The following is a 23,911-nucleotide window of genomic DNA, read 5'->3' as shown; positions in this document are numbered from 1 at the left end:
CAAAAAAAAAACTCTACTTATTCTCATTGACTGAGCACATAAATCTGAACTGAATGAAACCCTTATACCATAGAATTTTTTCTGGAACTACCTCAACAGTATAAGCTCTCCTTGAACAGTTTCTGTAATGAGGAGCTCATTAACCCTTATGTATCTATTTCTATTCCATGGCAAACAGTTAAAAAAATTTCTTCACTATACTGATGCACAATTTGCATTCCCATACTTGAAAATTGCTCATCTAAGTTTCACCAACAAAGCACAATAAAAAATTCAATGATATACCAGACTTTCAAGAGTTATCATATCTCATTTGATCTTTTCTTTTCTAGGCATCCCAGGCTCATTACAGTATGTTGTTCTAACCTAGTACAATCTGCTAGTGACTCTGTACTCAGTGTTTGCTAATACAATACTATTACAACACTGAAGGAATTAAGCTGCTTGAATTCATATAATGGACATAAAATGGAATGTAACTGAAATCCATCTCTATGAAGGAGACTTTTTATTTTAACCTGGAAATACTTTGCATTAGAAATAGCTGGATCTAAATTCTGACAGCTTTTGTTTGTTATGTCTCACATCTTTCAAGTAACAAAGAGCAAGCATTTCTAATGAGTTACAGTCCAGGGCAAGCCTGTCAAAACTGAAGTAACAACAACAAAAAATTACTGCAAAGTACAATGGAATAGTAAAGGAGAATTTCTTAATCTAATAACTTATTACCTTTAAAAATCTGCATTATACTATTCTAAAACTGCCATTAATAAATGAAAATTTCCTGACCTTAGACTAACAAGCATACCTTAAACATAGCAGACATCAATAAAAACAACCAGCATGGTATACCAGAACATTTGTTTAGCTGTGTATTTGTCATAGTTACATAGGGAACAAAAGAACAAATTTTTAATCCCATTCACCAGTATCACTTCAGCATGTCCTATTAAATGGAACTGTGAGATTTTTCACTACCGCTTTTTTTTTTTGGTACTGGGGATTGAACTCTGGACCTTGTACTTGTGAGGCAGGCACCAGAACCACTGAGCTAAATCCTCAGCTTCACTAACACTTCTTATTTCTAAGTTACTAAATACTATTGCCGTACTCTATAGACTTTAGAGATGACAGCACTGACTGGCAATTTCCTGTGAGTTATTTAAATATCGTGTCTAATTTTAGCCTGTGATAGAATCAAAATTGGCAAGAACCACATAAATACAAGCTGCTTTGAGAATACATGTTATACTAAAATTCAATTGAAACTCCTATTTAAGAATAGTTCATGTTTTCTGCTCAAACCAAATTCTTAAATATATAGACACTTCCAATGAACAATTTACTTTCTCTTTTTAGCCTCTGAAAAAATTAAGGAAAGCAAGATTCTTTGTGTATTATTTCTTCTTTTGGGACTTGGCAACAATATTAATCCTGAATAACAAAATACTTTCCAAGAGCTAATGTAATGTTCAAATATTTACTCAATCCTGTGTCTTAAGTAAACTTTTTTCTTAATTTGTACTCAAGATGTCAAGTAAAAACCAAGAATGAAAACTCATAAAGGCTTAATGATTTATAAACGATACATATGTTTAATGGCTTAATGGCCTTAATTACATTACCTTAAATATTTCAATGTCCTCTTAAGCCAAAAGGCAAGGCAGCATAAATATTCTGAACTAAATTTAAAAATTCAACTACTGCATAGAATATTCTTGAAGGAACTAATTTAGGTATCTCATTTCAAGGGAGATAAAATAAAAAGCCATTGATGTGGTACAGAATATGTACTTACTTCCACATTCAACTTTAGTATCCTCTAACCCAGATGGCATGGTGGCTGTGTTAATGTCATCCAGTGTTGGAGATGTTTCTATGGTGTCTGATACCTCAATTACATCACTAATGGTAGTTTCCAGGAAGTCTGGCTTCTGTAGTAAATCAGTATTCAGAGGCAAGCTGTAAGGGTAAAAGAAAACTTACTTAGGCCAAGAAATTTATCATGAAGAGAATTTAAAATTCAAAAAAAATTCGTGTTTGAAAAAACATTCATGAAAGAGTTTTATTAACAGTTTTTTACAGGCATGCGAGCATGGTGGTACATGTCTGTAATCCCAGAACTTTGGGATTACAAAAGTCTGAGGCAGGAGAATCACCAGTTCAAAATCAGCCTGGCCAACTCTGACTCAAAAGACCCTGTCCTCAAAATAAAAAATTGGGCTGTGGATACAGCTCAGTGGGAAGGAAGGCTCTGGGTTTAATCCTCAATACTGAAGGAAAAAAAAGGCTTTATTCACCTCTCAAAACCCTGCTACCCAAGATGGAGTAAAAGGGACCCAAATAAGCTCAAGGGGATAAATAAACTATTTTCAAGATACTAGACATCAGGGAATGTAAGAGAATGATCCTGAAAGTCAGGAAAGAAATGAAACGAGCTTTAACAACTGCCTTTAGAAAACTTCTAGGTGATGGTGCAGAGGCAGCAAAATGAGGCAGAACACCAAGTCCTTCCTTAGTTGAGAAGATGGGGCTGAGAATCTGGGGAGACCAAGATAGCGAGAGATTACAGGACAGAATGCCAGAGGATCAAACAGTACAGAGCCCTGGGAATGTGCAAAGGGCTCCCCTCAAAGTATTCTGCAGAGTACTGACAGCTGCATGTGTGGTGAGGAAATACAGTATCCCAAGGCCTGGGAAAGAACTACGTGAACGTATGGGGGGGGGCACTCATACTGGCCACTGGTGCCTGCTCCCACTCACACACTACAAAAACACATAATTCACACAGCTCTGGGTATTCAGGAATGTTTTGCCTGGAGAGCAATTAACCTAGTCCGCATTACAACAGACCACTTGACAAATCATAAAGTGAGACTTGAAAGGATCAAATTGTTTCCAAGTGACTGTACCATTCCTTTAAAAGATTCAAGAAGATTTAGAGAAACACCAAAATACCCAGCACCACCCCCCTCAAAAAAAAAAAATTTGAAATGCTCAACTCCATTCAACGATGACCTGGAATGCAAAAAGGAAGGAAGAGACATCCCACAGTGTATAGAATAGAACAATCATTTGAAAATCAACTGAAATTGATCCAGATGTTAAAATTAGCAGAGAAAGGCATTAAGATGTTATTGTAACTATTTTCCATATGTTTTAAAAATTAAGCACAGCTTTGGAAGTCAAAGACCCAAATCAATATCTGAAATGAAATACATTGAATAGGACTGACAGATTAGACATTAGAAAAATATACTGAACTCAAAGGCATAGCAACAGAAACTATCCAAAAGAAACGTAGAACAGAAAAGAAAAATCTAAAACATTAAAAAAGAGTGTCAGTTAGCTATGGGACTTCAAGTAGCCTCCTCTATGGATAACAGGAGTCCCAAAGTGAGGGGTAGAACAGGCATTTGAGGAAAATGGTTGAAAAATCTTTCAATTTGATGAAAACTAAACCCACAGATCTAAGAATCTCAACAACTCCAAACAGAAGAAATATGAACAACATCAAAGTACAATGTAACCAAACCACTTCAAACTAATGATAAAAAGAAATTCTTTTATTTTTAAAAACTTATTCTTTATACTTTAGTTTGTTGGTACTAGGGATTGAATCTAGGGCCTTTGCATTAAGCTACATCCTCAGCACTTTACTTTTTTGAGGCCAGGTCTCACAAGTTGCCCCAGTTGGGCTTGACCTTGAGTTCCTCCTGCCTCAGCCTTCCAAAGTTCTGGGATTACAAGTATGCACCACTATACCAGTTTTAAAATGATTTTAATTTTAAAATAAAACACTGGTTCAGAAAAACACACAAAACAGATGTGTAGCTTAGCATATCACTCACTATAAGGCAAATACAGCAAGTCCTTAATTTACGAACAATCAAGTTGTGAATTTTTACAGATGTACTGTATAAGACTCACTGTTGGATTACAAATGAATCTGACTTATGAATGTTCTCTGGAATGGAACTTGCTCGTAAGTCAAGGACTTAGTGTATCCATATAGCCATCACCTAACTCAAGAAAGAGAATGCCAGGCACAATGGCACACACCTATAATCTCAGCTCTGAGGGAGGCTAAGACAGGAGACCATAAATTAGAGCCTCATGTAGGCAGGCCACTTAGCAAGACCTTGTCTCAAAATAAAAATGAAGAAGGGCTGGGGGTGTAGCTCAATGGTGCAGCTCAGTGGTAGGGTACTCCTGGGTTCCATCCCCAGTAGTCCAAAACACACACAACACACACCCAAAACAGCAGCTAGGCATGGTGGCACATGCCTATAATCCCAGCACTCTGGGAGATGAGGTAGGAAGATTGCAAATTCAAGCCCAGATTGACAATGTAGTGAGACCCTGTCTCAAAAAATTAAAAAGAAAAGGGCTGTGGTTGTAGCTCAGTATAAAGGTCCTTGGCTCAATGCTCAGTACCATATAACTACCCAACTGTTGCTGCCTAACAAACTACTTTAAAATATTGGCTTTTACAATACAATTATTTGCTCACAGGTCTTCTTTCTGAACTGGGTCCACCTGGGTGGTTCTACTTATTTTTGCTAGTAGTCATTCTTGTGGCTACATTCAGTTGGGTCAGCTGGTGTCTTAACTAAGGCTTTCTCTCCCTCCAGTTGGCTTTTCTACATGGTATCTACAAAGCAGTGTATGAGGGTCAGCAAGAATGCCAAAGCTACTCGAATCTGCTAGGACTTCTTGTACCTTAGGATTGGAGAGACATGGCATTATGCTGTACAGTGATGCCGAACCTTTGGGAGCTTTCAATGAATCAAACAGCCCATATAACATGCTGTTTGTTAAAACCAGTCCCAGAATCAGCCCAAATTCCAGAGGTGGGACTACACATAAGCATGAGTACCAGGAAGTCACCCAACTATGCATTTTAAATACCATAATCTTACACATTAAAAAAGTCTCATGTCTTTTAAAATAGTGCATATTAGTTAGCAGACTAGTGGGTTTCATTTTGGCATAATATATGCCTATCTCATATTCTGATTCCATTACTCCCCTCTCTCCTCCCACCTGTATCAATCTGCTTCTAAGTGACTAAGACTTTCCCCCAAGCCTCACTCGTACTATCAGGTCATGAGAGAAAACATATGATACCTGACTTTCTTATTTCACTTAATGTGATCATCTCCAGTTCCACACATTTTCCTGTAAATGAAATGATTTTGTTCTTCTTTGTGGCTGAATAATACTCCATTGTGTATATATATACTGTATTTTTTTTAATCCATTCACCTGTTGATGGGCATCTAGGCAGTTTCCATAGCTTAGCTATTGTGAATTGCAGTACAATAAAAATGGATGTGGGGTACATTTCTACAGTATGGTGACTTTATAATTATTTTGGGAATATATCAAGGAGTAGTTTAGGTGGATCAAATGGTAGCTTTAGTTTTAATTTTTATTTTTTTGGTACCAGGAATCTAACTCGGGTCCTTGCACTTGCATAGCAGGCGGTGAAACCACTGAGCTATAGTTTTAGTTTTTTGAGGAAACTTTGTACCACTTTTCATACTAGCTACCATATTTCCCTGAAAATAAGGCTGAGTCATACTACTTTTTGATCCAAAAGATGAAAAGGGTTTATTTTCAGGGAATGTCTTAGTTTTTCATGTGCAACAATCTAAATTTATTCATGTACAGATATCTACATTTATTCAAATACAGTCTTGTCATCTTCTGGAACATCATCATTACTCTCCAAACTCTGATTTTGGCCTGAATTGCTTGTGACTCCTCCTGTAGAATCACTGGCTCCACTCTCTCATGTCCAGCAACAGAGCTATCTTTAAATGAGCACTTCTTATCCATGTAACCTGCTTGTACAGTACTGGCAACACAGCTGTCAAGGCCAAGTCAAGACCTCTTGAAGGTTGTGCTTCACAAAGTTTCCATTAAATCAAGTGTTGAGACAGGAGTGGCCACAAAAATGCTAACAGTTAAGAATGATTAGCCGGGCATGGTGATGTATGCCTGTAATCCCTGCACTTGGGAGGCTGAGACAGGAGGATTGCCATGAGTTCAAGGCCAGCCTGGACTACAGAGCAAGACTCTGTTTCAAACTGTCTCAAAACACTTTTAAAAAAAGAAAAAAAGAATGATGGTCCACACAAAAGCAACAAAAAACTGCAGGCACTAAAATGCAGAAAACACTTAACGAGTTCACTAAATGTGTTCATTACAATACACAATGTATTGAATTATGAATATTCATATTAGATACAACCATGCCCATTATTAAGTATGCACATTATTTCTGTGTTGTGTCTGTACTCTGGTCATTTGGCAGTAAGTCAAGTTCATCTGTTTACCTCTCATCCAAAGGTGCCCACTTAGGTATTTATAAATACTTAATTTATATTATCATTTAAGTTTTAATGTCAATATTTATAATATTTTATAATTCAATATGTCCATCATGTGTTGCATGGGTCTGGCTGACGATCTTAACTGGGGCTTATTTTGGGGGTAAGGCTTATATTATAAGCATTCTGAAAAATCATGCTAGGGGTTATTTTCTGGTTAGGTCTTATTTTGGGGGAAATACAGTATACTAATTTACACTCCCATGAACAATGCAGAAGAGTTCCTTTTTTCCTGCATGCTTCCCAGCATTTATTGTTACCTGTATTCCTGATGATAGCCATTCTGATGGGTGAGATGGGATCTTAATGTAATTCTGATTTGAATTGAATTTCTCTGATGGCTAAAGCTGTTGACATTTTTTCACATATATATTAGCCATTTGTACTTTTTTGGTGTTGGTACAGGGGACTGAACTCAGCTTTACACTGAGCTAAATCCCCAACACTTTTTAAATCTTGAGACAGGATCTTGCTAAGTCATTAAATTGCCCAAGCTAGGCTCAAATTTGGGATCCTTCTATCTCACCTTCCCAGAGTGCTGGGACTACAGATGTGTATCACCACACCTGGCTGATTCATTTGCCCATTTATTGATTGGATTTTTTTTTCTTGGGTATTTTTTTTTTAGTTCTTTATATATTCTGGAGATTAAACCTCCAACAGAAGAATACTATAGTTAGCAAAGATTTTCTCCCATTTTGTAGGCTATTCACTCTGTTGATTGTTTTCCTGTGTTGTTGAGTTTGATGTAGTCCCATCTGTTTATTATTGCTATTATTTCCCCTGCTATTGGAGTCTGACTCAAGAAGTCTTTGCCTGGCCTATGACTCTGCCCTGTGCTGTCTTCTAGGAGTTTCAAAACTTTCAAAGTTGCAGGTATGATACAAACATCTTTTATCCATTTTGAACTGTTTTTGGTACAGTGTGAGAGATAAGAATCTAGTTTCAATCTTCTACATGTGGATATCCAGTTTTCCCAGTACCCTTTGTTAGAAAAGCTGTCCTTCCTCCAAAGTATGCTTTGTTAAGAAAGAATAAGATAGCTAGGTTAAAAAAAAAAAAAAGGGGTAAACCTTTAGCACCTAAGTGGTCAAGAAAGTCTCAGATATGCAAACAAGAAGAAACTATCTAGCCCTAGAGGGGAACGTAAATATGAAGACAACGGAAGACAGGTACCCAGCGTGGGCAGAAGCCTGAAACCTCAAAGCACAAGTCTTTGTGACATACTCAGCAAAGAACTGCTGAGTCTTTCCAAACATTTCCCAACCAATTTCAGCTTTGTTTCTCCATTGTGATTTTTAAAAAATGAAAAAAAAAAACCTTGAGCAAAACTAACAATTTCATTTATATTTCTAAGCTACTGTGAGAAACATAGCATTTCTATTAATGCAACATCATTTAACAATGATATGAAATTTGTTTTATGTAACCCAGGCTGGGCTCAATGTCACAATGATCCTCCTGCCTCAGCCCCCCAAGAGCTGGGATTACAGGGATGCATCACCACGCCTGGCACTATAATACGATTTTTGACGGTGAAATGACTTAAAATAATTTTCAGTTTATAAACAGCAAAATAATAATTTTGCATGAATCAGTCTTTTTTTACTTGCAATGTCCGCAAAATGGGGATAATTATGTTTGCCATACAACATGTCCTAAGAATGAAATGTAATACTATAGTTGTAAGAGGTGTATTTTATTCTGTAAAATGTATCTTTTTCATGGCTGTGTGATTTTGGGCAAGATATCTTCTGTACAACTCAGTTTCCCCATATGCTAATCATGGAAAATGTTTTAGATTATTATGAATAATAGGTCACTTCTAATAGCACAATGTATAGCATATATTAGATGTTCAATAAATATTGCTTTCTTCACTTTGCTCACCTGATATCTCTCCTAAAAGTCATTCAGTACAGTACTTTTTTCTACCTGTAGAATGGCACATTTCATGAAAGGGACGAAATGCAATAATTATTTCATACAAAACAAGAGATATCTTTATAGCAAAGCATTCCTTGTGTGGGAGAGCACACAAACATGTTACACAGTTGTAGGCTGAAATTGTGCCTGCATTTGCCAAGAGCATGCACAACAAGGAATTAAGAGAGAAACTGCCAGGGTTGAGGTCATGGCTCTTTAGGAAAGGTCGTACGCCCAAGTCCAGTGAAGTTGCAGATGACCCAGAAAGGAAGAGAGACACCACTGTAGATGCTGTTTATCATGTGTAATATTCATGCTGAATGGCAGGCAAGCCCTGCCACCATGCATCTTTAGCTCCCGTGGACAACAGAAAAGAGGAGAAAATAATGTTTGTTATATGTATTACCCCTCCTGCCCCCATGGAGGAATAACAGAAACAAAACTGAAATGCAAAGGGTAAGTGCAGCTTTATGCTTATGTATTTCTGCTCTTAATGTGATCAAGTAGAGTTTTTGTCCCAAGAGTTTCATAATCTGTCAGTTTTTATGCCGAGTCAGTAAATAACAGTAAGCAGGAGCTACTTGGTTTTAGCATTATCTGAGCTGCACATTCACCTACTCGATATCTGGTCATCCCCTCTTTTATTCTGCCCTGCCCTCTGCATCTTAATTCTACATGAGTATATGTTAAGTGATCTTCTTAGGACCTTCCTTGATGAAACTAATTTTTATCTCTAGCCTCTGTGCTCCTAATTTCATGTCTTTTAAGTGCTAGTTTCAAGTATGTTACAAACGCTTCCTACATTTTTTGTATAAACTTATCATCATCCTGATATGCATTTATACATTTATAATTTTTATATGAACTCACCAACCCTTGCCCCTAATTGTTCAACAAATATTCATTTGTTGAATAATAAGCCTACTATGTGCCCTGTTTTAGGCACTGGGGACAGAATTGAATAGATAAAATTCCTGTCCTTAGAAGCTTCATTCTCATGGAGGATCCAAATAATAAATGAAAGAATTAAAAAGAAATAAGACAGCTATGGTTGTGTGTTTGTTCCTATGTCCCTTATTCTATCTCATTGGTTTACATGTCTCTTTTTTTGTCCCAGTACCTTGCTGGTTTTGTTACTATGGCTTTATACTGTATTTTGAAATTGAGTATTGTGTTGCCTCCAGCTTCTTTTGCTCAGGATTGCTTTGGTTATCCTGGGTTTTTCGTGTTTCTGTTAATTCTAGGACTTTCTAGTTCTATGAACAATGTCACTGGTATCTTGATACAGACTGCATTGAATCTGTATGTCACTTTTGGCAATGTGATCACTTTAACAGTATTAATTCTGCTGAGCCATGAGCAAAAGAAGTCATTCTATCTTCTAGTGTCTTCTTTGATTTCTTTCTTCAGTGTGTTCTGTATTTTTCATTTTTGAGTTCTTTCACTTCCTTGGTTAGGTTTACTCTTACGTATTTTTTGAAGCTATTGTGAATGGAACTTTTTAAAAAATTTATTCTTCAGCAGGTTCATTACTGGTGTAAAAACTGCTATTGATTTTATGCTGATTTTACATCCTGCCACTTTATTACATTTATCAAAACTAAAATTCTTGTGGAGAAGAATTTTAGGGTTTTCTAGGTAAAGGATTGCATTGCCTGCAAGTAGGAATAAATTGACATTTCTTTTCTATTTGTATCCCTTTTCTTGTGTATAACTGTCCTGGATAAAACTTGGAGTACCATACTGAACACAAGTGGAAGGGGACACACTTGTCTTGTTCCTGCTTTTATAGGAAATGCTTTCAGTTCTTTCCCATTCAGTAGGTTGGCTGTGGGCTTGCCATATTACAGCTTTAATTATATTGAGGTCTGATACTTTTATAAGTATTTCTATTTCTTCAGGGTTTTTAAGCACAAAGTTATGAATTTTACTGGAGGCTCTTTCTGCATATACTGAGATGACCTTGTGATTTTTATCCTTGATCCTATTTATATGTAGTGTATTATATTTACTGACTTATGTAGTTGAACAATCCTTGTATCCCTGGGGTGAGATCAACTTGATCACAATGTATGATCTTTTAAATGTGCTGCTGGATTCTGTTTGCAAGAATCTTATCAAGGATTTCTGTATCTATGTTCATCAAGGATATTGGTTTTGTTGTTGAGTCTTTACCCAGTTCTGATATCACAGTGATACTGGCTGTGTTCAATGAATTTAGAACCATTCCTTCCATTACTATTTCATGAAATAGTTTGAGGAACATTCATGTTAACTCTTTAAAGGTGCAGAAAATTCTGCAGTAAATCTGCCTGGTCTTAGAAAAAAAAAAAGATTACTGCTTTAATCTCACTGCTTGTTACTGATCTAAGATTTGTTTTTTCTCTTGGTGCAATTTTGATAGTTTGTATTGTGTTTACAAATTCATCCATTTCTTTGAGATTTTTAATTAGAATATGTTTTCAGCATATTTCCTAATATCTGGATTTCAGGGTTATGTTGTAATGTTGTCTTCTTTATCTTTAATTTATTATGGTCTTCTCTTATTTTAGGTTTGGCTAAAGGTTTATCAATCTCATCTTTTCAAAGAACTATTTGTTTCATTAATCATTGTGTATTCTTTTAGTCCTCATTTCATTAATTTCAGCTCTGATCTTTACTATTTTTTCCCCTTCCACTGGTTTTGAGCTTGGTTTGCTGTTTTTCTAAGACCTTGAGATGCATCATTAGGTTGTGATCTCTGATTTTTAAATGTAGACATGTTTAACTATAAACTCCCCACCTAGAAATGCCTTCACTGTTTCCTGCAGTTGCTGGTATGTGTGTTTCTATTATTTGATTCTAAGAATTCTTTATTCCCACTTCTTCCTGATTTCTTCAATGACTCACTGTTTCTAAGTGTATAATCCAATCTTCACATCTGTGTAGTTTCTGTAGTTTCTCTTGTCAATTTCTAGTTTCATTCCTTTGCGATCTGATAGGATACAGGAGATTCTTTCTTTTGTATTTATTAAGACTTACGTTTTGACCTAAGATATGGTCTATTTTGGATAAAGTTCTGTGAGTTGCTGAAAAGCAGTGTATTTGGCTGTTGATGGATGGAATACTCTATAGATAATTGTTAAGTTCACTTGCTCTACTGTGTAATTTATGTCTATTGTGAGAGTGGAGTACTGAAATCATTCATTGTAATGAATTTTTGGAATCTGTCTCTTTATGTCAAGTATTGTTTGTGAAATTTGGTGCACCAACTTTTAGTGCATATGTATTTACAATTATTATATCTTTTTGGTGAAGCATCCCCTTTAGGAATATGTAGTGACATTCTTTGTCTCTTTTAATTTTGACTTGAAGTTGGCTTTGTCAAACATGAATATGGCTACGCCTGCTTGTTTTCAAATTCCATCTGCATGGAGTATAATTTTTCATCCTTTTACTGTGAGTCTGTGTCTTTGCAGCTAAGGTGTGTTTCTTACAGGCAACATATAGTTAAGTCTTGCTTTTAAAAACTGCCAATTTGCTTCTTTTAACTTAAAAAGTATATATTAATTCTTGCCATTTTGTTACTTTTGTAATATTTCTCATTTGTTAAATCTATTCTTCATCTGTATTTCATGTTCCTTTAAGGGTCTTCTGAAGTGCTAGCATAGTTTCTGTTTATCTTGGAAGGTCTTTATTTCTTTTCCAATTTTAAAAGATAGCTTTGTAGGATGCAGTAATCTAGATTGGAAGTTATTTGCTTTCAGAACACAAAACACATTATTTCATGCCCTCTGGCTGCTGAGAAATCTGATGTCATTTGGATGAGTCTGCCTTTATACATGATTTGCTGTTTTTCTCCTGCTGCTTTCAGGATTATTTGTTCTGTATTCTTGATATCTAGGCAGCACACAGTTATAATCCCAGCATTCTGGGAGGCTGAGGCAAAAGGAATGCAAGCTTGAGCCCAGCATGGGCAACTTAATGAGACCTTATCTCAAAAAATGAAGGGTTGGAATGTCGTTAAGTGTGAAGGCCCTGGGTTTAATCCCCAGTACCACAAAAACAAAAACAAGCACGAGGTCTTTAGTTCAATCACTGGTATGAAAAACAACAACAACAACAACAAAATAAACACCAAACCAAACCACAGAGAATCCAAAGACACTGCATGTTCAAAGGAACAAAAATGATGACAGAGACATCAAAAACAATGCAAACTAAGAGGGCAAGGAAAGCACTAAAAGAAAAACAAAAAACAAACCACCAACTGAAATTTCACACCTAGCCAAAAGAACCCCCAACCACCAACCAAACAAACAAATAAAAAACCCTTTCATAAACGAAGGTGCATTTAGGTATACAGCCAAAATAAATGAAAACACATCCACACAAAAACACACACATGTATCAATGCTCATACTGACATTATTCATGATTGTAAAGAAAAGGGAAACAACCCAAAGCCTATCAACCGATGAATAAATAAAATGTGGTTTAATCATAGAGTGAAATATTATCTGGAATAAAAAGGCAGGAAGTACTAATACATATACCAAAATTTTCATGGATGATTTCTGATAACATAATGCTAAGGAAAAAAAAAACTGTCACAAAATACCACATATGGCAAAATTTATATGATGTGCTAAAAATATAAATTCATAGAGACAGAAGGTAGACTTGTGGTTGTCAGGGACTAGAGGAAAGGTCAGAGAGGAATTGGGATTGATTGCTGTGGTACAAAGCCTGAAATTAGATTCAGTAAGTGCTGCCTTGACATCTCTAAGCCCCAATGGGCCGCAAAGGCCTAATGGCAGGTGTTTCTACTCTCACCTGAGAACCTCTCACTCAGTGGAATAGAAATGTAAATCAATTCATCCAGACTGATGGGGAAGTCACAAATGAAAGAATTCTACATGTAGAAAATACAATGAGAATCCACAAAACACTCCTAGAAAGTAATAAACAAGGTCATCAAGGTTGCAAGATATAAGCTCAACACATAAAATTCTTCCCAAAGTAATCATACGTTCAATGTATTCTATATAAAAATCCTAGCAGAATGCTTTGTAGAATAAGCTAATCCTAAAATTTATAAGAAATTCAAAGGAGTTATAATAGCCAAAACAGTTTCAAAAAAGAATAAAATTTGAGGATGTACACTATCCAATTTCAAAACTTGCTACAGAGCCATTCTATTTAAGACAGCATTGTACTGGCACAAAGACAGGCATGTAAATCAATAGAAGAGAATTTATCAGAGTTTCTTTTATTTATAGCTTTCTTATATTTATTGCTTATTTTTGTCAAGATAAATCAATGCAAAAAAAAGATAAGTCTTTTCAACAAACTGTACTGGGCCACTCAGATATACACGTGTGAAAATATGAACTTAGACTCTACCTCACATTATACACAACAATTAAAAACGGGAAAGAGACCTGTGTCAAAAGCTGAAATACTTGAGAAGCCATGGATTGAGAAAATTTTTGCAAATCATGTATCTGAGAAAGGACTAGTACAGTAGGTTCCTGACTTATGAACATCTGAGTTGTGAACTGTCAGAGGTGTTACTGTATAAAACTCACTTTTGACTTAGGAATGAATCTGACTTACAAACAATTCTCCTGGAATGGACCTCATTCATAAGTTGGGGACTTATGTATCCAAAACATAAAAAGAACTCTTAAAATAAGAAGAAAAAAGGCAACCCATTTAAATATAGGCAAAAGGTCTGAACAAATGTTTGTTCAGAGTCTTCAAATAGCTTCTAAACACATAAAATATGCTCAGCATTATTTGCACTCAGGAAAATATGAATAAAAATCACAATGAGATAGTAGTACACATGCACTACAATGACTACAACAATACAATAGCAAGTATTGGAGAGGATGTAGAGACACTGGGACCTTCATGCATTTCTACTCTAGAAAAGTTTGCCCATTTCTTGAAAAAATAAATATAAATTTACTATACAAGCCAGCAACTTTCCTTCTGTAAGTGTGTCCAACAAAAATGAGTATTTATGTCTCTAAATATGTGGAACATTAGTAACATTATTCATAATAGACAAAACATGGAAACAATGTAAATTTCTACCAACTTGTGAATATCTAAGGAAATTGTGGTATATCCATACATACAATGGATTACCATTCAGAAAGGAAAACAATCTAGCACTCAAAGATGAAACTCAAAAACATTATGCTAGGTGAAAGAAACCAGACACCAAATCCTGTATGGTTATGCATCCATTTATTTGAAATGTCTACAAAAGACAAGCATATAAAGACAAAAAGTAGATCAGTGGTTGTCTGAAGAGGTGGAGAAGGTAGTAACATGACAAATATAAACTAGCATGAAGAAATTGTTTGGAATGATGAAAATGTTCTAAAACTACTGTGGTGAGTGCACATTCTATATAAGTTCACAGAATTGTATACTTACATGTGAATTTTGTGTTATATAAAAATAGTTTTTTGAATTCAGAGATTTTATTTAAAAAACTTCATGTGAATTTTGTGTTATGTAAAAATAGGTTTCTGAATTCAGAGAGAATTAAAAAAAACTTTATGGAAATATAATACCCTATATATTTTATCTACTTTAACACTTTTTTTTCTTACTGTGCTGGGGATTAAACCCAAGGTCTTACACGTGATAGGCAAGGGCTCTACCACTAAGCAGTATCTCCATCCCTGACATGGTTTAAAGAAAAAGATTCAACTCAATTCATCTGTGGTGGGAAAGCCAAAGGTAAACATTGGTAAACATTTCATTGTTTAAAAATCTAATACTGAATCATAGCAAAGTAATCACCACTGTTTAGAAGGTTCCAGAGGATTAAGACTTATTTCAGTTATGTGCCTCTTAATTTGGGGAGAAAAAGTGAAATTGCAAGAACAAAAAAGACAATTTTTGTTAAAGTCAAGAGATCTGTGTCCCAGATCTGTCTCTGCAAATACCTATCTGTATAACTATGGACAAAGTGACTATATCTTGATATTCAAATGTGTTCTGCAGAGCCAAAGGAATTCTGTGAACAATTGTATCTTAAGCAGAGGTAGGAAAGTGGTGGGGTTTTAGTCTCCTCCCATGTGCTTTTATTTGAATTTTCCACACGGAATTAAATCATAAGACAGTTTGGCTAAAACACTTGTAAACCATCAGAGTAAAGACACTTTACGCAATTCCATCTTTAACATTATAAAAATCAATATAAAACTGACTTATGGAGAGAAGAGAGGAAACAAAATGGCAGACTACTGGAATTTATTGAAGCTGCGTATTACAGTTTAGCATGTTCTATGTATTTTTCACTTTTTTCAACGTTAAAAATAAGAATACCAATATTTTGGACAAAATAATGTGAGAACTGGTGGGAGTTTGTCTTACTTTTCTCATTGCTGGGACAAAATAACCGATACCCAAAGTTAATGGGGAAAAGGTTTATTTAGCTCACAGTTTGTACAGGTTTCAGTCCATAATGAACTGGCTCCAAGGCAGGGATGGCATCACAGAAAAGGAAGTTCATGGTGGGCAGAAGGTACCAAAGCAACAAGGGAGGCCTTAATAGTGTCTTTCTGTCCCTTTTATATTGTAACTAGGCTACTGGGATTAGGGTAGTGCCAAACCAATCGATGGAGTGATTTAGTTATCACATACCCTTCATCCCAGCATCACACACTCTAAATCCAGCCACCTCTAAAAAAAGCCCCACCTATGACTGCGTGGAGCTTTGGGGGCCCATTTAAACACAAGCCATAACATAGTTCATCTCTTATGGTACTAATATGGACACATGGCAGAAAATATTTGCTTAAACTATATATAAGACTAAAAAATGAGTCCAAATCAGAAACTAAATGGGAATTTACATGTAAAAAGCTGTGAATTGTCTCAATTTTTACCGAAGCCTTAAATGTAATAAGTGTATGGGTTGAATAATGCTCCCCTTCCCCAAATTCAAATGTTGAAGACCTAATTTCCAGTTCCTCAAAATGTGACTGTATCTAGACATAAGATCACCACAGATATAATTTATTTTGATGAGGTCATTCTACAGTAGGGTAGGGCAACTAATCCAATATGACCGAAGTCTTCATTAAAAGAGGAAATGCACACAGAAAAAGGAATGCCATGAGAAGATGAAGGGAAAAGTTGAGGTGATCCATCTATAAGCCAGGTAATACCAGAGACTGCCAGTAAAACACCAGAATTTAGGCAAGGGGAATGGAACAGCTTCTTTGTCACAGCCCTCAGAGGAAGCAACTCTGCCAATATTTTGATTGCAGACTTCTATCTTTTTCAAAATGTGAGACAAATCTTCTGTTAGGTCACACAATCTATGGTATAACGCTGTCCTAACAAACTCATACATCCTATGTTCTAAAGATCTGAGTAGAACTTATTAAAAGAGAAACTGAGAGGACCACATCACCCAGGCCAGAAAAGAAATACACACGACTAGGAGGCACTATGACTTTTTCTCCTCCCCTCTACAAGAAGAGTACGGTCTTGTAAAATCACATCAAGCAAATGGAGGCTCTAAAAGACAGTGAAGGAGAATGGCATTGCATTCTGTGTCCGGAGACTGCTGAGCAGCAGAAACTACTGGTGTGGCACAGGAGAGTTCTTAAGAAAATCTGAAGTATAAATTTACAGATTTGGGAGCATACTTAAATTTACTTCTCACATAAGGAAGTGTCTCCTTTCAGCACTGAGAAGTCCAAACCAGTAAGCCCTGGAGCCAACCCTAACAATGAGGGGAGAAAAAGACCAGCAGCTGGACAAGCTGCATTCTCACTCTTTGGCAGGGTGAGAATTCACATATTCCCAGAGGCCATATTTGAAACAATTTGCACATTATAATGAATAAGAGTGAATAATAACGTTTAAAAAATCCATGAGTTTATGTTGACAACAAAATATTTACTTTAAAGATAATGAGAAAGAAAAGCTTTTACTTACAGAAAAAAAACCCCTCCAAATTAATAATAATGGATTCAAGCAAAAATTATCAAATGGATGCTACTAGAGCCACAGGGTAAAAGAGATTAGGAAATAGAAAAAAGTCTCAAAATGACAATCCACAGATTGGCACAAGGAGAAACAAAGAGAGAAAAGGAGAAAGTACTTTTAAAGAGAAATATGATGCACACCACTTTAACAAAAACAGTAAAAATGTTTAGCTTTAATTATGAGAGAATCAGGCACATCTAAATTGAGAAGCATCCTGCAGAAGAACTGGAAAAGGCTCTTTTAAAAATGCCTGTGGGAAGAATAGTCCAAATCCTTGCCAAAGCTCAGTAATGGGGTAGCGGGGTCACTGTTTAGCTGTGCAGAGTGCCAGACTGCAGCACAAGGTCATCCACCACTTGTGGCTTGACAGTGCTTGCTGGGACTAGGAGCATTCTCAGTAAGGACAAGATGGGAACAGCACACATATAACTTTACCTAAGGACTCTTTTGCTTCAGCCTTTTGCTGTTTACCTTAGAGCCCTATAAAACCACTAGTTTAATGGGAGGTGGGGGCTGGTACTATAGCCTGCAAGTTGCCCACTGTTCTGTAGGTAATCCCTAACAAGCTGGATTTGTCAGAGTCATTCTCTGGATTTTCAGTCCCTTCTCAATTTGGAGGCAGGCATTTCTTTTCTATGTCTCTGGAAATTAATGGAACAAGCCAATGTTTTAAAAGGCTACAAAGGGTGGAAGATTATTTCTGACTAAAGATACAAGAAAAAATAATTGAAATTTTGATTGAACCCTAGATGAGGAAGAAAGGCAAACATCTGGGAAAATCTGCACGTGGACTAAAAATGTGTGTAAGAATGATTTTTGACTTTTGGAGGTCCATACAAAAGTATTTAGGGATGAAGTAATATAGTATCTGTATTAGGATTCTCAGTTCAGCCAAGAAAATGTCAGCAAATAGGGCAAAATATTAACAGTTGGCAAATCTAGGAAAGGACATATTAGATACTCATTTATCATGCCTTCAACTTTTCTGTAGGTTTGAAGTTTTCCAAAGTGAAAAATTGGGAAAGAAGGGCTGGGGATTTAGCTCAGTGGTCCCACGCCTGCCCTGCAAGTGCAAGGTCCTAAATTCAATCCCCAGTACCAAAAAGCAAAACAAAACAAAAAAATGAGAAAGAAAAGAATGCATGCATTTTCCTTGAACTAAATATAACTTCAGCCCTGAGTACATTCAATGGAACTCAAAAGCATACCACAGTCACAGAATTCAAGAAGTAAAAGGGTCCTTGTGGGCAGGAACAGCAACAGGAGTAAGCAAAGAGAAGAGAACACTTGGGAGAGATGAAACATGAAGCATTTTGCCTACTCAGGAAAGCAAAAGGTTCTACGAGGGCCTCCAAACAAATGTGCTCATGTGAAGCATGAAAGTGCTGACACCTACACATATGTTGTGACACACTGCTGGAATACAGCAGCGTCATTGAAGTCAATCTTTGCTCCCTTTCCTCCTCCTTCAATCCTGAAAGCAACCACCACAGAATAAGAGGAGTATATTAGTCAGATTTCTTGCTCAGACCAAAAACCTGAGAAAAAGGAGAAAAGGTAGGGCCAGGGATTTAGCTCAGTGGTTCCTCTGCCTGCCTCGAAAGCGCAAGGACTAGAGTTCAATCTCCGGTACCAAAAGAAAAAAAAAGGAAGAAAGGTTTATTTTGGCTCATGGCCTCAGAGGCTGGCTGAACACTTGACTTGGCTCTGTTGTTTTTAGGCCTATGGCAAGGCAGAAACATGGCAAAAGTGCATGTTACTTATTTCATGGCAGCCAAGCAGCAAAGAGAAAGGGAAAAAGCCAGAGAGGAAAGGGCCAGAGACAAGACAGGGTTCCAAACGTCACTCCCTATCATCTACTTTCAACAAGGCCCTATCTCCTATGCTTCCATTACAGTAATCCCTAAGTTTATGAACATTTTTGTTTGAGAACAATTTGGTTCACAAACAGAAGCATCTGGAAAAATTTTGTTTTTGTTTGCAACATTTGCACTGGGTGACAAACACGATCACGGCCATCTTTTCTAGAATCATGGAATGAATTAAGTTTGTGAACTGAGGTACCACCGTACCTCCCATAATGCCATCAAATTCTGATTTTATGAATAGATTAATTTGATGAAGTCAGAGCCTTCATGATCCACTCACCTCCTGAAAAGCTCCACCTCTGAACATGAGACTTTTGGGGAAGATTTCAGAAAGAGATAGTGAAAATTAAAGAACACAGGCTGGGTTTAGCACTTGCCTACGTTGCACGGGGCCATGGGTTTGATGCCCAGTACTGCAGGGGGAAGGAAGGAAGGAAGGAAGGAAGGAAGGAGTGAGCAAGTGAGGGAGAGAGGAGAGAGCAGCTCCACTCCCTTGAGACTGGGCAAAGGAAACATAAACTCAGAACAAGACATTTTGGAACCTAAAGTTATGTTTCAAATACAAAAGATAAGATGGTTCTTATGTTTGTAAATGATGGGCTAGAAAGGGAGAAGGTAAGTAGACCTTGCATGGATAAATACAATATTTAAGAAGAAAATTTAAAACTGCCTTACAGGGAAGAAGGAGCATGGTAGGCAGGAAGGAAAAACATGCTTTTAAAAAACAAGATAAGGGGGCTGGGATTTAGCTCAATGGTTTCACTGCCTGCTGCGCAAGCTCAAGGACCCGAGTTCAATCTCCGGTACCAAAAAACATCAAATAGAACAAGATAAGGGCCAGGGATTTAGCTCAGTGGTTCTGCTGCCTGGCTCGCAAGCGCAAGATCCCGAGTTCAATCCCCAGTAACCCCCCGAAGAAAAAAAAAAGATAAGTTGAACTAAAAAATTATACAGCACAGAGTCACGCAGAACACGCCGAATCAGCCCGCTGCAGACAGGCAGGTCGCCCAGGCAGCAATCCACTGGACACACACACACACACACACACACACACACACACACACACTCGCTCCTCTGTACAGCCACCTGGTTCTACACTACAAAGATGCAGAGGACACGGGACTACCAGAGCACTGTACTGGGTAAGTTGGAGTCATCTTCACCTCCCATCAGGACTGGGACTATCTTCAGGGGAAGGGCAGCTGGAACCTGCAATACAACTCTGCAGAGTTCAACCCTACAGGAGGACAGGGAGCTCAACTTGGGACTTGCAGCCAGAAATGTGCCTGAATCTCATGGGTCTGCGACTAGCTTGCTGAGACTCCTTGACTTATATCTGCACACTGCATCCCACATTGTCTATTGTGACAGCAGAGACATACCCTGAAAGAGGCCCTTCATCTTCATGGTTATTTTTTATTCCCAAAATTAGTTTTATTATTTTGGTTTTTTTCTCTTTTCTTTTGCTCCTCTTATCTTTAATTTTTTCCCTACTCTTGACAAATATGTTTTTCTCTACTTATTTCTTTCCTTTTCTTCTTTCTTTTCTCTTTCCTTTCTCTCTCTCTTACACTCACTCTCTTGCTCTCCCACATTGTTCATCTTGCCTTTTTGTCCCTGTTTTGGTCCTCAGTCAGAGTTCTTCTTTATTTTCCTATTACTGTCTTTTTCCTTCTCACCTGTGTAACTGACCACACTGCTAACCTTTCCCTATCCTTCTTTCCATCTGTCCCTCCCTCCCCAACCCCTTCTAACTCCCCGTCCCAAAGGGTAAAGTTGTTATATTGAAGAGTTCATTCACTATATGTTGGGTTGGTCCTCGATCTTGATTTAAGTCACACAGCTAAAGGTGACAGATTAATAACTATCACAAAATGTCATTCTTTAAGAGGTATTTGATGCTATGGGGTTGCTGATTGTATGACTTGGGTTAAGGTGTCGTGATTGATCTAAACAGTTTTCCTTCCTGGTATAATGAAAATGAGGTAGCCTCAGAGTCATTATAGACTGAAAACCTAACGACCAGCTATATCCAGTAGACACCTCTGAGAAGCAATCATTCCATAAGGGTTTTAAATAGATCAACAAAGATACTTACAATAAACAGTTTCATATCATCAACCCAGGAGCTACACCATGGACAGTACCAAAAACAAAAATGAGAAGGCATTTAAGCAAGTCACAAACCCAGACTTTCACCCCACAAAAGGCAATTTCTGGGGGAACTGAGGTGCAAAAGTCTGATAATCAACCACCTGGACACCCTGAACTGATAGCACAGGAAGTAACAAAACAGATGAATGAGGTTCTAGAAAAATTCAAAGCAGAAATAATCTCCCAGATATCTGCAGAGATGGTGAGCAGAGTGAAAGACATAATTAGAGGATCTAGAACAGGAACAGATAAAAAAAAAAAGATGAGCTCAGAAACATGCTGGAAGCGATGAATACCTAGCATAAGAAAGAAATGGAAACCATGATCACCCAACATAAGAAAGAAATGGAATCCATGAAACAGGTTCAAACAGATATTCAAGAGATCAAAAACTCCATTGAAAGTATCCACAGCAGATTAAGGGAATCTGAAGATAGAATATCAGAGAAGACAGGATAGCAGTTAGAGACCAAGAAAATAGAGCCCTCTTAAAAATAGTAAGGGACCACGAGAAATCAATCCAACAACTGCTAGACAATGCAAAGAATAACATAAGACTGACAGGAGTCCAAGAAAAAACAGGAGAAAGCACAATTGACATAAAAAAACTGTTCACAGAAGTAATAGTGGAAAACTTCCCAGACAGAGGTGGAGAATTGGACATACAGGTAAGTGAGGCATACAGAACCCCAACTAGCCATGATCAAAAAAAAATCTACATCTAGACATATAATAGTCAAGATCCCAGAACCCAACAGAAAAACAAAATCCTACAAGCAGTTAGAGAAAAGAAGCAAATCACCTATAAAGGAAAGCCCATCAGAATCACAGCAGACTTCTCAACACAAATCCTCAAATCAAGGAGAGCCTGGAGTAAAGTATTTCAAGCCCTAAAAGAAAATAACTTCCAACCTAGACTGTTGTATCCTGCAAAATTATCTTTCAAAATCGATGGGGAAATTAGATACTTCCACGACAAAGAACACCTGAGAAGTTTCATGAACACCAAATCAGCACTACAAGCAATTTTAAACAATATCCTAGAAAAAAGCAATGAAGGTCATAACTCCATGAGGCCTAACAGAGGGAAACCACCAGGCAAGGTAAGACACTAAAGGGAAAGGGGGAAAATATAAGAAAAAAAAGAGCCAACAAAAGTAAAACAGCATGACAAGGATAAATCAATATCTATCAATTATAACCATCAATGTTAATGGCCTCAATTCACCAATCAAAAGGAAAAGACTGGCAGAATGGATTAAAAAGGAAAATGCAACAATATGCTGTATACAAGAAACACACCTAACTCAAAAAGAAACTCATAGACTAAAAGTAAAAGGTTGGAAAAAAGTTCTCCACGCCACAGGAACCCAGAAGAAAGCAGGGGGAGCAATCTTATTTGCAGACAAAGTAGATTTCAAATCAAAACTAATTAAGAGAGACAAAGATGGTCACTACATCCTTGTGAAGGGAACAATCCAAGAGGAAGAGATGACAATCCTAAATATATATGCACCAAATACAAATGCCCCCAACTATACAAAACAAATATTAATAGACATGAAAAACCAAATAAACACTAACACAATTGTAGCAGGGGACCTCAATACCCCACTATCACAAATAGACAGATCATCTAGACAAAAAGTTAACAACAAAATTCTAGAACTGAACCAAGCTACTGAACAAATGGACTTAATAGATGTTTAAGAGTTTTTCACCCCCCAAAATCAGAATACACATTCTTTTTGGCTGCACATGGGTCATTCTCCAGAATAGACCACATGCTAGCTCATAGGAAATATCTAAGTAAATGTAAAAGAAATGAAGTTACCCTCTGTATATTATCAGACCATAGTGCAATAAAATTGGAGATCAATAACATAAGAAACCACAAAACCCCAAGAAACACATGGAAACTGAATAACACACTCTTGAACAACCAATGGGTCACAGAAGTAATTAAAGAAGAAATTAAACAGTTTCTACAAGTAAATGAAAATCCCAGTACAACATACAGGAATCTATGGGACACAATGAAAGCAGTTCTATGTGGGAAATTCATAGCAGTGAATGCCCATATTAGGAAAACAGAGAAAACTCAGATAAATACCCTAATGCAGAGCCTCAAGCTCCTAGAAAAAGAAGAGCATAACGAATCCAAAGCTCCTACAAGAGAGGAAATTATAAAGATTAGGGCAGAAATCAATGCAATGGAGACTAAGAGAACAATACAAAAAAAATCAATGAATCAAAGAGCTGGTTTTTTGAAAGAATAAATAAAATTGATAAACCTTTAGCCAACCTTATCAAAAAAAAGGAAAGAAAAGGCACAAATACATGCAATTAAGAATGAAAAAGGTGAAGTCACAACAGATCCAACAGAAATCCTGAGGATCATCAATACCTACTTCGAGAACCTCTACTCCAATAAAATGGAAAACACAGAAGAAACGGACAGATTCCTAGATACATACGAATTGCCAAAGTTAAATGAAGAAGATATAGAAATTCTAAACACTCCAATTATTTACCAACAAAGAAAAGCCCAGGTCTGGA

At 36.9% G+C, this 23,911-nt stretch overlaps 1 protein-coding gene across 7 annotated transcripts in view; it reads right to left on the bottom strand.

Moving 5' to 3' along the window:
* Epb41l5 (erythrocyte membrane protein band 4.1 like 5) overlaps positions 1-23,911 on the bottom strand; it is a 167,278-nt gene that overhangs the window by 36,075 nt on the left and 107,292 nt on the right. For all 7 annotated transcript variants that reach the window (XM_004836051.3, XM_021236549.2, XM_087198126.1 and 4 more), the window contains one exon: positions 1,799-1,962. In XM_004836051.3, the coding sequence (XP_004836108.1) occupies positions 1,799-1,962 (164 nt within the window). The remainder of the gene's footprint in view (positions 1-1,798; positions 1,963-23,911) is intronic.

This window comes from Heterocephalus glaber, unplaced genomic scaffold, assembly GCF_053883595.1.
Source record: "Heterocephalus glaber isolate CG9 unplaced genomic scaffold, H.glaber_assembly_v1.0 deba00000347, whole genome shotgun sequence".
In the NCBI taxonomy this organism is placed as follows: Eukaryota; Metazoa; Chordata; class Mammalia; order Rodentia; family Bathyergidae; genus Heterocephalus; species Heterocephalus glaber.
This window is presented reverse-complemented; position numbering and strand designations above follow the sequence as displayed.